The sequence below is a fragment of the Amphimedon queenslandica genome, unplaced genomic scaffold (genome assembly GCF_000090795.2).
Source record: "Amphimedon queenslandica unplaced genomic scaffold, v1.1 AMPQUscaffold_13372, whole genome shotgun sequence".
NCBI classification, from domain to species: domain Eukaryota; kingdom Metazoa; phylum Porifera; class Demospongiae; order Haplosclerida; family Niphatidae; genus Amphimedon; species Amphimedon queenslandica.
Window position 1 is genome coordinate 52078 of NW_003546392.1, and position 12069 is coordinate 64146.

The 12069-nt window shown below is 36.1% G+C and overlaps 5 protein-coding genes across 6 annotated transcripts; 3 read left to right on the forward strand and 2 right to left on the reverse strand.

Moving 5' to 3' along the window:
- Positions 1-141: 141 nt before the first annotated feature.
- On the forward strand, positions 142-4999 carry LOC100637795 (ankyrin repeat domain-containing protein 13B-like). Its single transcript, XM_019997456.1, has 17 exons — positions 142-319; positions 360-495; positions 599-690; positions 740-818; positions 862-915; positions 956-1045; positions 1098-1170; positions 1216-1329; positions 1400-1466; positions 1515-1596; positions 1705-1887; positions 1959-2077; positions 2123-2201; positions 2246-2391; positions 2439-2708; positions 4602-4681; positions 4729-4999. Exons 1-17 carry the CDS (start codon positions 203-205, stop codon positions 4865-4867), a joined length of 1920 nt encoding a protein of 639 aa, XP_019853015.1. The 5' UTR covers positions 142-202; the 3' UTR covers positions 4868-4999.
- Positions 4907-7189, reverse strand: LOC100641338 (developmentally-regulated GTP-binding protein 1-like). 2 transcript variants are annotated; one of them, XM_019997457.1, is made up of 11 exons: positions 7101-7189; positions 6868-7033; positions 6606-6736; positions 6388-6557; positions 6225-6294; positions 6041-6171; positions 5925-5979; positions 5767-5879; positions 5185-5307; positions 5040-5135; positions 4907-4992 (listed from the first exon to the last, which is right to left on the reverse strand). In XM_019997457.1, exons 1-11 carry the CDS (start codon positions 7140-7142, stop codon positions 4986-4988), a joined length of 1104 nt encoding a protein of 367 aa, XP_019853016.1. In that variant the 5' UTR covers positions 7143-7189; the 3' UTR covers positions 4907-4985. The 2 variants fall into 2 exon arrangements, with proteins under 2 accessions (XP_019853016.1, XP_003387147.1); XM_003387099.2 differs by lacking the exon at positions 4907-4992 and having other exon boundaries at positions 5036-5135.
- LOC100637918 (meiotic nuclear division protein 1 homolog) lies at positions 7144-8237 on the forward strand. The gene is made up of 7 exons (XM_011406045.2): positions 7144-7219; positions 7274-7339; positions 7394-7451; positions 7499-7614; positions 7662-7769; positions 7818-7977; positions 8094-8237. The coding sequence occupies exons 1-7, from the start codon at positions 7217-7219 to the stop codon at positions 8195-8197; spliced, it is 615 nt and encodes a 204-aa protein (XP_011404347.1). The 5' UTR covers positions 7144-7216; the 3' UTR covers positions 8198-8237.
- A 114-nt stretch (positions 8238-8351) lies between these two features.
- LOC100638046 (ribosomal protein S6 kinase beta-2-like) lies at positions 8352-11088 on the reverse strand. The gene is made up of 15 exons (XM_019997438.1): positions 10899-11088; positions 10747-10829; positions 10434-10545; positions 10311-10382; positions 10179-10250; positions 9975-10050; positions 9869-9926; positions 9739-9801; positions 9565-9693; positions 9429-9519; positions 9212-9382; positions 9090-9167; positions 8941-9048; positions 8564-8890; positions 8352-8519 (listed from the first exon to the last, which is right to left on the reverse strand). Exons 1-15 carry the CDS (start codon positions 10962-10964, stop codon positions 8433-8435), a joined length of 1593 nt encoding a protein of 530 aa, XP_019852997.1. The 5' UTR covers positions 10965-11088; the 3' UTR covers positions 8352-8432.
- A 72-nt stretch (positions 11089-11160) lies between these two features.
- On the forward strand, positions 11161-12061 carry LOC100641466 (ubiquitin-conjugating enzyme E2 L3-like). Its single transcript, XM_003387100.3, has 4 exons — positions 11161-11271; positions 11316-11411; positions 11455-11641; positions 11687-12061. The coding sequence occupies exons 1-4, from the start codon at positions 11170-11172 to the stop codon at positions 11839-11841; spliced, it is 540 nt and encodes a 179-aa protein (XP_003387148.1). The 5' UTR covers positions 11161-11169; the 3' UTR covers positions 11842-12061.
- Positions 12062-12069: the final 8 nt, after the last annotated feature.

The following is a 12069-nucleotide window of genomic DNA, read 5'->3' on the forward strand; positions in this document are numbered from 1 at the left end:
CATTGATATCATTTATTATTATTATTGTTATCATTTGTATATTTTTGTTATCATGACATATCATTTCTTCATTATAATGTACATTATTTTTCAAACCTTCATAGCTTGAAGCCACGCCTACTTTAATTAAAGCATTTTTAACCCTTTGAGTATTCGGTTTTTAGCTACTCTCTGCTCACCCTCACCCTGTCAGTGATTGTCAATGTCCGTCTCCCCTTCTCCTCCGAGTGAGGATCAGATATCAAAGGAGTGGCCCCTCCACTGGTTAGTGTGGAATAACGAGCATAAAGGCCTTCACAGACTACTCGAGCAAAAACTGGTGAGGACAATCTTTAATGATACAGGTCATGTTCTTTTAGTATGACAAGGAGCAGGTTGATCCGAGGGGTCGTACTCCATTACATTTGTCAGTATCACTGAACCACAGAGACTGTACGGAGGTCCTTCTCTATCACGGAGCTAATGCATTAGCCACTAACAGGCACCATTGGTCAGGTGAGCACAGCCCTAGCCCTCTGGGGGGATAAACCCTGTCTATTGATAAACCCTGTCTATTGATAAACCATGTCTATTGATAAACCATGTCTATTGTTTGTAGTGTTGCATGAGGCAATATGTACTGGCAATTCAGAACTGGTGGGTATGGTCCTGGCACTGAGGGACAGACAAGAATCAAACGACAGAGCCAAAGTAATAGTTGGTATGTGTCAGTCAAATCATGTTATAGCTTAAACTGAAGGTAATCCCTCACCTACTGGAGAAACTGGAGGCCTCAGCTGATTTTTATATCGAAATGAAGTGGGAATTCACCTCCTGGAGTGAGTCTGTTTGTTGTTGTTGTTTTATTTTGTTGTTGTTTAGTTCCGTTGTTGTCCAGAATGTGTCCCAGTGATACTTACAAGATATGGAAGAAAGGTATTCATGTGCCATTGTCTTTAGTCTAGAGTGGTTCTAGGTACCAAGGTACGGGTTGATACCAGTTTGGTTGGTTTCCAAGGAATGAAGTGGTTGAGGGGAAACAGGTCCATCATATTTGAAGTCTCAGGTACCTCTCTCTCTCGTCCTAGTGTCACACGAGTTAAGCCACACCCCTTTAGCTAAAGGAGCTGTATTCTCTGAGATTGATCATGAGGAGCTGTCGATATGGGAACAACCTTTTGTGATGGATGAGTAAGTGGGTGTGGTTTGAGCTGATTAGATGCTATCGTTACACAGTCGCCAGTTGAATCCTGTTCAACAAATGCTGAGTCATGAGCTATCAGTATATCGGAGACTAAAGGCCCCAGTAGTATCAACAGTCTTTATGTCTCAGAATGTTTCCTTTGAAAGGTATTGTTGTTGTTGTTATGTTGTTGTTTTTTGTTGTTGTTGTTTTTATGTTTTTTGTTGTTGTTTTTAGACAGAAGTCTGGTATTTGGGGCTTTAGGAGTGATAGAACTGAAGTTGTTAATGGTTATAAAGCTAAGGTCAGTATACTCCAGTTTACTTTTCAGTATACTCCAGTATATTGTTAGGTTTTTTCGGCTAGTGGTTTGGATATTGTAACTAGAACAAGAGTTGATCATTTGCCGGAAGAAGAGAAAGAAAAACAAAAAAGTAATTTCAATGAGCAGATTTACTGTACTAAGAATAAATGCAACCAGTTCTCTTCTGTACAATATTAAATGTTTATTTTATTAAATTAATGTTGATATTCTTGATAAGATGCTTCGGCCAGTCCATTGCAAGATTTCCTTGGCATGACACAAGAGGAGGAGGGAATAGAAGGGAGTTTACCGTCAGCTGGTGGGCTACTGTCAGGGGGTGGGGCTACTACTGAAGAAACCACACCCACTTTGAGTCTAACGGAATACTTTACACCTCCAGGGGACCCAAAGAAATATGATGGTAATAATAATTAATAATAATTAATGATAATTAATAATAATTAATAATAATTAATGATAAATCTTGTGCAGCCATAGGGTCGAAGGCTACAGTCTACAGCCGGTTGCAAGGTTTAAGAGCTAACGTGTGGCTCTCTGAAGAATATCCATTATCACTTCAGGACCAAATACTACCAATAATTGAACTGATGGTATGTGATGTCATATGATGTCATTATTAGTAATTAATTAATTAGTCGTTGAATAACGCTCACTTTGCAAAACTGAAGGACTTCATTACATTACAAATGCCAGCTGGCTATCCTGTGAAGTTTGGTAAGATTCATGTACATTTACATGTATTTATTGTTATTCTGTAGAAATTCCGTTATTTCATGTGATGTCTGCTCGTGTTACATTTGGTAACATTAATGGTCACACCCAGCCAGTGCCTCATGTGTCACTAAAGACTGAAGAAGTGTTTGGAAGTGAATCAACTCAAGCAATAAGAACAACCTTTCATGAGGTACAGGAGGGGACCCGAGGGGACGCCCCTCTCACTATATGGTTTAGGGTACCTCCAGTGTCAAGAGACGTCACACTAGCTCTGAATCAGAACCAACTGATTGCACTAGTGTTGTAGCCACACCCACCACACGAGAGACTAAGGAAGTTTGTATCATCAGTAAAGAGGCATTCACTAGACCAGCTGGATACAGAGTAAGAGGAGGAGGGGGAGGGGAGAGTGAGAGAGGACTAGAGGAACAAGAAGAAGAAATATTACAATTGGCAATAAAACAAAGTTTAATAGAACAAGGACTACCACCAGCTGATGAAACACAAGTAACTAATCCACTGTAGATTGTATACATGTACATGTACTCACTGTATGTAACAATATACAATTTTCAACGTTTTCTTAAAATGGCCGTAACTTGAAAAATTGAAGTCGGAATCAGCTCAAACTTTCTACACAGCATAAGGGCATCAATATGTGTCAGAAAATGGAATAAAAACTTGGGGTGATTTTTTGGCCATTTTTTGGAAAAAACCATGGACTATAGTCTTGGGTATTTTTCAGATTTTTAACGTTTTCTTAAAATGGCCGTACCTTGAAAAATTGAAGTCGGAATCACCTCAAACTTTCTACACAGCATAAGGGCATCAATATGTATCAGAAAATGTAGTAAAAACTTGGGGTGATTTTTTGGCCATTTTTTGTAAAAAATCATGGACTATAGTCTTGAGTATTTTTCAGATTTTTGACGTTTTCTTAAAATGGCCGTAACTTGAAAAATTGAAGTCGGAATCACCTGAAACTTGCTACACAGCATAAGGGCATCAATATGTATCAGAAAATGTAATAAAAATTTGGGTTGATTTCGGAGCCATTTTTTGGAAAAAAAACCATGGACTATAGTCTTGGATATTTTTCAGATTTTTGACGTTTTCTTAAAATGGCCGTAACTTGAAAAATTGAAGTCGGAATAAGCTCAAACTTTCTACACAGCATAAGGGCATCAATATGTATCAGAAAATGTAGTAAAAACTTGGGGTGATTTTTTGGCCACTTTTTGTAAAAAAAACCGTAGACTATAAGTCTTGGGTATTTTTCAGATTTTTAACGTTTTCTTAAAATGGCCGTACCTTGAAAAATTGAAGTCGGAATCACCTCAAACTTTCTACACAGCATAAGGGCATCAATATGTATCAGAAAATGTAGTAAAAACTTGGGGTGATTTTTTGGCCACTTTTTGTAAAAAACCGTGGACTATAAGTCTTGGGTATTTTTCAGATTTTTAACGTTTTCTTAAAATGGCCGTAACTTGAAAAATTGAAGTCGGAATCAGCTCAAACTTTCTACACAGCATAAAGGCATCAATATGTATCAGAAAATGTAACAAAAACTTGTGGTGATTTTTTGGCCATTTTTTGTAAAAAACCATGGACTATAGTCTTGGGTATTTTTCAGATTTTTGACGTTTTCTTAAAATGGCCGTAACTTGAAAAATTGAAGTCGGAATCACCTGAAACTTGCTACACAGCATAAGGGCATCAATATGTATCAGAAAATGTAATAAAAATTTGGGTTGATTTCGGAGCCATTTTTTGGAAAAAACCATGGACTATAGCCTTGGGTATTTTTCAGATTTTTACGTTTTTTAAAAATGGCCGTATCTTGAAAAATTGAAGTCGGAATTAGCTCCAACTTTCTACACTGCATAAGGACATCAATATGTATCAGAAAATGTAATAAAACTTTGGGGTGATTTCGGAGCGATTTTTTGGAAAAAACCATGGGCTATAGCCTTGGGTATTTTTCAGAATTTTTGCATTTTCTTAAAATGGCCGTAACTTAAAAATTTGAAGTCGGAATCAGCTCAAACTTTCTACACAGCATAAGGGCATCAATATGTATCAGAAAATGTAATAAAAATTGGGGGTGATTTTGGAGCCATTTTTTGGAAAAAACCATGGACTATAGCCTTGGGTATTTTTCAGATTTTTGACGTTTTCTTAAAATGGCCGTAACTTGAAAAATTGAAGTCTGAATCACCTCAAACTTTCTACACAGCATAAGGGCATCAATATGTATCAGAAAATGTAATAAAAATTTGTGGTCATGTTTGAGCCATTTTTTGAAAAAAAAAACATTTTGGTATCTGGCTAAATTTTCCAAAAACGAAGAGTAGATAATTCTCCATATTTTTATTACATTATTTTGCATTACTATAGACATTAACTCTTAGTGAAGCACTAGTTGATGAATCTGTTTCTAATTTTGGGTCAGCACGGCACCATGAGGAACAGCAGAGGTATATGTGAAGCCACACCCACTGTAATTAAGTCACACCCATTTTAGGTATACTCAATCAACTGACACTGATTTAGAACTGGCTCTGGCCTTGAGTCAAATACAAGCAAGCTCTGAGACCAGAATTAGGAACGAAGAAGATGAAGAATTAGAACGAGTTTTGAAATTATCACTGCATGATAAATAATTTAGTAACAATAATAACAATAATAATAATAATAATAATAATAATAATAATAATAATAATAATAACAATAATCATAGTTTTGTTGTTTTTATTTTACAATAATGTCAAAATGTCTTTCTCATATTCTAAAAAGAAGGCACACATGTAGAGTACATTAATATCAATCAATTACTTTTTAACAATCTGTACAACATCTTCATCATTTAAAACGTGTTCCTTCCCAACACTTTGAGGATTATGTTTGACAGATGACCCCCAGACTAATGCACTGCAAGGAAAAATACTTTAAAACAATACATGTTCACGATCATTATTACTATTTGAATTCTTTCATGATGCTTTTATGAATATTATTACACAAATCTTCGACTGATGAATGTCCTTGATGCAATACGACTGGTGTAGCATAATCGGGTAACTGACCTTTGGGTTTAGTATAACTGTAGAAAGAATCTATTATTAGTAACAGTCATCTATTATTAGTAACAGTAATCTATTATTAGTAACAGTCATCTATTATTAGTAACAATAATCTATTATTAGTAACAGTATTCTATTATTAGTAACAGTATTCTATTATTAGTAACAGTAATCTATTATTAGTAACAGTCATCTATTATTAGTAACAGTCATCTATTATTAGTAACAGTCATCTATTATTAGTAACAGTATTCTATTATTAGTAACAGTAATCTATTATTAGTAACAGTAATCTATTATTAGTAACAGTAATCTATTATTAGTAACAGTAATCTATTATTAGTAACAGTCATCTATTATTAGTAACAGTATTCTATTATTAGTAACAATAATCTATTATTAGTAACAGTATTCTATTATTAGTAACAGTAATCTATTATTAGTAACAGTAATCTATTATTAGTAACTAGTACCCTTACATTCTGACTAAGCTGAGATAGTTCCACATTTTTTCCAGTAGGTCATCGAAATTCCACTTATGATGAGCTGAAATTGGAACAGCATGAGGTATACGATAAATAATATCCAACTCCTGATAAACAACAATAAAAAAACAACAACAAACAATTCTTATTACTTCAATAGTGATTTGATCAATTTTATTCAACAGATAGATACAAGGAATGTATATCCTACAAAGCAAGAAGATACACACGCAATACGTCTCCTCACTGAGTGTGTATGGTCAAGTACCTGTTTCCTTCAACCACGTCTATTAGGTCATCAGCTGTAGCATCACATCTTAACGTCACATCAGCATTATGGACCCTGTACTCTGAGAGGATACTACGGACACTGTCAAGATCTAACTGCGACTGGGGGACCTTTTAATGCATTAATAAAGATTAATTAATTAATTAATTGATTAGTGACTCACAGCACATGTCAAATTAATTCCTCCTTTATCTTTCTTCTTGTAATGAATATTAGGAGGTTTTTTATTTAACCTGTAAGCAACAATAAACAACAATAAACAACAATAAACAACAATAAACAAACAACAATAAACAAACAATAAACAAACAATATTAATACATTACCTGATTCCAAAACCTTCCAGTTCTTTTTCTAGTATTTTCTTGTGTTCGAGTGGTTTCAAAACATCCAGGACTATGAATATTAGACTGCAGGTTCTAGCAACTGCTATCACCTGTCGGCCCCGCCCCTTTCCATCCTTAGCACCTTCGATAATACCAGGAAGATCCAGCAACTATCAATCAATAACAATAAATAAATAAATAAATAAATAAATGAATACTTGTATTTTAGCTCCTTTATATCTGATGACACCCGGTACTGTAGTTAGTGTGGTGAACTCATAAGCAGCAACTTCAGAATAGACTCCAGCAAGATTAGTCAGTAGAGTTGACTTACCGACTGATGGAAAACCTATCAATATTTATTAATATTATAAAAATTGTAACCCACCAAGAATTACAAAAATTTTAGGTTAAACCTTATGGCAAAACTCATCGCCTGGTCAAAACAATAGACCACATCTCTTTAATTAATAAACTGACCTACAAATCCAACTCTAGCATCTCCAGTTTTAGCTACATCAAATCCTTCCCCACTAGCTCCGCCCCCTCCTTTAGGCTGAATCAATTCCCTTCTCAGTTTAGCTAATCTTGCCTTCAATATTCCGAGATGATTGGCTGTGGCTTTATTCCTCTGAGTACGGGCCATCTACCACCACCAGTAGCAGTAGCAGTAGCAGTAGTATTGTACAGGGTAAGTGGATGGTGTGACTTACCTCGGCCTCTATCTCTGCTATCTTCTCTAATATTGTTGGCATCTTCTTTGACTAGACTTTCAGATATCATTAATAGTGGGCGTGGCTTAATATATTGTGCGTGGGTGTTGGCAGATATGGTGAGAGTCTGCCTTGTAATAATAATAAGTTATTTTTATTTTTTGTTTCGTTAGTCAAAAAGAAAGGGACTTAGTTTGGAGGAAAAGAGACAGAGATTACTGCAGATCTTTTATGAAAAAGTTAAGGGCATTTTAAAGTACTAATTATAATTAAAATGAAATACTTCATTTTAGAAAGAATTTTTTCAATTAAAAGAGCTAGAAAAGATTGCCCCAAAAGAGAAAGGAATAAGTAAATACTGTAATATAATTATTTATTAATCAACAGCTGCTCTATAGCCCTCCAGTCAGTAAAAGATGTCTTACAGTCACTAGTTGATGATGGACTGGTCGACTCGGAAAGGATTGGAACTTCTAACTATTTCTGGTCCTTTCCCAGCAAAGCATCAAATATTGTATGAAGCAGCGACTTCGTTTACCCTCAACTTTTGTTTTTGATTAGAGAAAGAGAAAGAGAGATGAGTTAAAGGAAAAATTGGAATCATTAAAAAGAAGAAAAGTTAATTTAGAGCAATTGTTGAAAGATACTTTGAAAGGAAGAGAAGAAACAGTTAGTGTCAACCATGTCATTACTGGTATCCATTATTAACGTGCATAGGCAGAGCGGACTGCTGTATTGGAGTCTCTAGAGGAGAAGAATGCTTTGAAAGTAGATCTTAAAATGGAGTTGGATAAGTATAAACACTGTGATCCAGAGGCCATCGGAAACTTGCAAAAGGAAACAGTCACAGCAACCGAAGCTACTAACAGATGGACAGGTAGCAAATTTGAAAATGATTTGAATCAGTTCAAACTTTCTATACAACATAAGTACATGTATATGTATCAGAAAATGTAACAAAATTAAGGAATTCTCTCTCTTTCAATTTCTTAGAAAACGTGTTCACAATCAAGAGTTGGTGCAAGAATAAGTTTGGAACGGAAGAGAGTACCTTAAATAGTCTATTTAACATACCTGAGGAGTTAGATTATATTTAAGAAATAAATAATAACAACATGTATTATATATATGATAAGACTATTATTGTTATAATTAATAATAATTAATCATTGCAATAAAAATGGTCTAAATTAAAATAATATAAATAAATAATTAAGTCGTGTTGTCATAGAAACACAACAATAAATAAATAGAATTTGATTTGACATTAATAAATAATAAGTTATCACATTGTGAATATTAATCATTAATTAAAAGGGGAGGAGTTATTCGTCATGACAACCCAAGATGAGCAGGTCTATTTGCGGGCGGAGACAATTTCAGATTAAAACCAGGAGAAACTAAATTACCTTTATCAACCTAACACCAATTATTAATTAATTAATTAATTAATTATAACTAACCTCATTAGTTCTGATACTGTTTATTCCTTTCAATAACGGAATGTGGGAGTGGTCACTGCCATTAACCACCGGTGCCTTTATCATTGTACTATTACCCGAAGTTTCCTCCATTATAGTGCTCTGAGTGTAGAGTAGGGAGGAGGCAGCAGTTGATGAGACCGTAAGGGGAGAGGGGGCGTTGAAACCAAACACTTGATTGGTTTCCGTGGTAACCGGTGACAGGTGCTTATGAGGTGACCTCAAGGGTCTGTTCCGATAGGAAGAAGGAGAACTGACTGAATGAGAATAGACATCCTCCAGGAAAGAGTCAGCAATGTAAGTGAACCCCTGTTAGGAATAGAGTATACAGTGCAGTGTCTATGGGAGGGGCCGGTTACTTTAAAGTTCATATCAGCACTGGCACTGATGGTAGTATCAACAGGTGAATCCACTGGGAGGAGTGTAGTGAACTTAGTATCAAACTGACTGACATCATCATCTCCTCTCTAAATATAGTAACACTCTGTTACTAATAATAGTAACATACCACTGGTATCTTGAAAGGTGGTTCAACCTTTTGATTAAATAAATCCTCCCAATTTATCATCTTAAAGAAACGATGCTCCTAAACCAGACACATAATGATTAATAATACAAAGCCACACCCACTTTAATTGGTTTATTGTCCTCGGGGCCACTCCCCAGTCTGTTTGGAGGGTGTCTCTTAAGTAGCTTCTTTATGATATCCTTAGCATCAGCTGTTAAATATGGAGGTAGATACAATCGACCGTGTAATATTCTATCTATCGTCTTCTTTCTATTGTCAGCACAAAATGGCGGCTACAATAAACTCAATTACATTATTAGAGACAGGTCCTCTACTCACGGCTCCTGTCAGCATGTCGTACATTAAAGTACCCAGACTCCACCAATCAACTGCTTTCCCATGGCCTATACGCTGCAGTATCTCCGGAGCCCTTCAGTAATTAATTAATTAATACTGATATAACTAATATACTTACATGTATTCAATGGTACCACAGAATGTGTTGGTGGTTGCTTCTCCATGAAGTGATTCTTTACTGAGTCCAAAATCAGTTAAAACAACGTGTCCTTTTCCATTGAGCATTATATTCTCAGGCTTGAGGTCTCTACAATGTGTTGATGTAAAGTGTGACGTGACGTGAGGGCACTACCTGTATATGATACCATTGCTGTGGAGGTGTCCGATTGCTAGTGTAATTTCAGCTAAATAGAAGCTGGAATGATAAGATCAATGAATATAATTAACAGTGTATGAATATCATTAACAGTGGTCTGTCACACCTGGCAGTGTCTTCAAGGAACACTCCTTCTCTCTCCAATAAGGCAAACAGTTCACCACCTTACATAAGAGTATGGTTGCTAGGATATTGAACTGTGTTTGTCTTACCACTGAGGTAGTCCAGTATCAAATACAGTTTACCATTAGTCTGGAATGCATACAACAGGCTCACGATGAAGGGATGCTAAAGGAAGACAAGGGAACTGAAACTGATCATGTGAGCAGTGAACTATTAGCTGGACTGCATGATAGTGTGTACTGACAACAAGTTGAAATGATGTCATCAGTCTATTAGTGAGTGTATGATCTCACTTGGATAGCTTCCAGAATGTTCCTCTCGCTCCTAGTGTGCATAGTGTCCTTCTTACTCCTTACAATGGAAGCCTGCCCATACATTACATGATACACATTACTCCTTATTATTATTATTATGTTTCTGTTTACTTTCTTTAAAACTTTCATTGCAAATATTCTTCCTTTATCCTTACCACCTGTCCTCTTACGGACCTGGAACACCTGGTAACCATAGGAACCAACCAATAAACAAGAAGTGAACCACTCCCCTACCTTTCCATAGCCTCCTTTACCGAGGACCTTCAACAATTCAAAACAATCAGGGCCTATCTTCTCCGGAGTGTTGTTTATCGATTCTGGAGTGATGTCCAATGTCTCCAGACAGCTATTATGACATTATAAATATTATTATTGGATTAATTAGTAGTGGCACATGTCCATCACATGCAAAGGGGACACCATGTACAGTACACCATTGGAAGCTTATACAAACCATTGATCTGTTATCATAACAAGACCAATAAGAAAGGGAGTATGGGCCATAATAATAGTGTTAATAAGAAACCATAAGGGGGAGAGGGGTTACCCTGCAGTTGAGTCAATGTTCACTCCACCAGATACAAGACCAGAATTATCTTCTATTAATGTACCATCCATCATTTCTTCAACCTAACAGAGCACAATATTACACGCACACACACACAGGGCCAGTAAAGTGGCCAGTGGATTGTGAGGTACTTCATCATCAGATCCTATCTCTTCTTGATCTAGTTCCAGTCCATCAGCTAGGTCAGGGTCTGACATTATCAGTAGAATTATGGCACGGATTGATCCTGCCCTCTCTTGAAAAGGAAACAGTCCAAACAACACGTGAAAGACAAATGGTGCAGGGATTATATAATGACTGCTGGGAAGAGAGGCCGGGGGCTGGGGCCGGGGAGGAGGAGGAGGAGGATCATATCATCATCGCATCATCAGTGGATGAATCATGTGTCGTTCAGTGTCGCGCATGCGCAGGAGAAGAGCTGAGACTGACTCCATTACCCTCTCTCTCACTCTGCTCTTGTTCATTAGTCCTCTCATTATGGCTGCCACTAAAAGACTTGCTAAAGTTAGTACAATATGTGTGTGTGTATTCTTTTACGACTGAAGTAGGAATTAGATGAGATAAGGAAGTCTGGACAAAAGGTCTTTAGAGAAGTCCAAGTGAATGAGACTAACATATTGAAATGGAGTGGTCTTATAGTACCAGTAAGTGTTCCATTACCTCCTGTCATTGGTGAATTGCCTCTAGGATAACCCACCTTATAATAAAGGTGCTTTTAGAATTAACATTGAATTCATGGCAGAATACCCTTTCAAACCGCCAAAGATAGTCTTTCTTACTAAAATATATCATCCAAATATCGACGAGAAGGGACAAGTATGTCTTCCCATTATAAGCCCCGAGAACTGGAAACCAGCTACAAAAACTGATCAAGGTATTCGCTCATTTATATTTTATTTATGTCATGTCTTTATTTTAGTGATCCAGGCTCTTGTTGCATTAGTACATGATCCGGAACCAGAGCATCCACTGAGAGGAGAAATAGCTGAAGAATACACAAGAGATAAAAAGTTATTTTTGAAAAAAGCTGAAGACTTCACTTTAAAGTTTGCTGAGAAGAGGCCAGCAGACTGATGGCAATTCTTAGGGAGTTGTTTAGTAGCTGTACACTGATAGTTATTGTTGTTATTATTATTATTATCTTTTTAAGTGTTGACGTTAATTTAGTGTAATTGTTTCTGTTCATTGATTACAAACTTTTATAAAGTTATAACAATAATGGTTTCTTTGTGTGTGAATTATGTTATTATTATTATTATTATTATTATTTAGTTGTTTTACAACAAAATCATTATTTTGAGA

Coding starts and splice junctions, on each gene's coding strand:
- LOC100637795 (XM_019997456.1), top strand. CDS start 203: ATGTCCGTCTCCCCTTCTCCTCCGAGTGAGGATCAGATATCAAAGGAG. Junction 496..598: donor TAACAGGCACCATTGGTCAG/GTGAGCACAGCC, acceptor TATTGTTTGTAG/TGTTGCATGAGGCAATATGT. Junction 819..861: donor GTGGGAATTCACCTCCTGGA/GTGAGTCTGTTT, acceptor GTTGTTGTTTAG/TTCCGTTGTTGTCCAGAATG.
- LOC100641338 (XM_019997457.1), bottom strand. CDS start 7,142: ATGCCAACAATATTAGAGAAGATAGCAGAGATAGAGGCCGAG. Junction 6,295..6,387: donor CTGGAAGGTTTTGGAATCAG/GTAATGTATTAA, acceptor TGTTGCTTACAG/GTTAAATAAAAAACCTCCTA. Junction 5,880..5,924: donor TTGATCAAATCACTATTGAA/GTAATAAGAATT, acceptor GTTGTTTATCAG/GAGTTGGATATTATTTATCG.
- LOC100637918 (XM_011406045.2), top strand. Junction 7,340..7,393: donor TGCAGATCTTTTATGAAAAA/GTTAAGGGCATT, acceptor ACTTCATTTTAG/AAAGAATTTTTTCAATTAAA. Junction 7,770..7,817: donor TGAAAGGAAGAGAAGAAACA/GTTAGTGTCAAC, acceptor TAACGTGCATAG/GCAGAGCGGACTGCTGTATT.
- LOC100638046 (XM_019997438.1), bottom strand. CDS start 10,964: ATGTCAGACCCTGACCTAGCTGATGGACTGGAACTAGATCAAGAAGAG. Junction 10,546..10,746: donor AACATTGACTCAACTGCAGG/GTAACCCCTCTC, acceptor ATGTCATAATAG/CTGTCTGGAGACATTGGACA. Junction 9,802..9,868: donor TTCCTTGAAGACACTGCCAG/GTGTGACAGACC, acceptor TTATCATTCCAG/CTTCTATTTAGCTGAAATTA.
- LOC100641466 (XM_003387100.3), top strand. CDS start 11,170: ATGCGCAGGAGAAGAGCTGAGACTGACTCCATTACCCTCTCTCTCACT. Junction 11,272..11,315: donor CCACTAAAAGACTTGCTAAA/GTTAGTACAATA, acceptor CGACTGAAGTAG/GAATTAGATGAGATAAGGAA. Junction 11,412..11,454: donor GGAGTGGTCTTATAGTACCA/GTAAGTGTTCCA, acceptor AATTGCCTCTAG/GATAACCCACCTTATAATAA.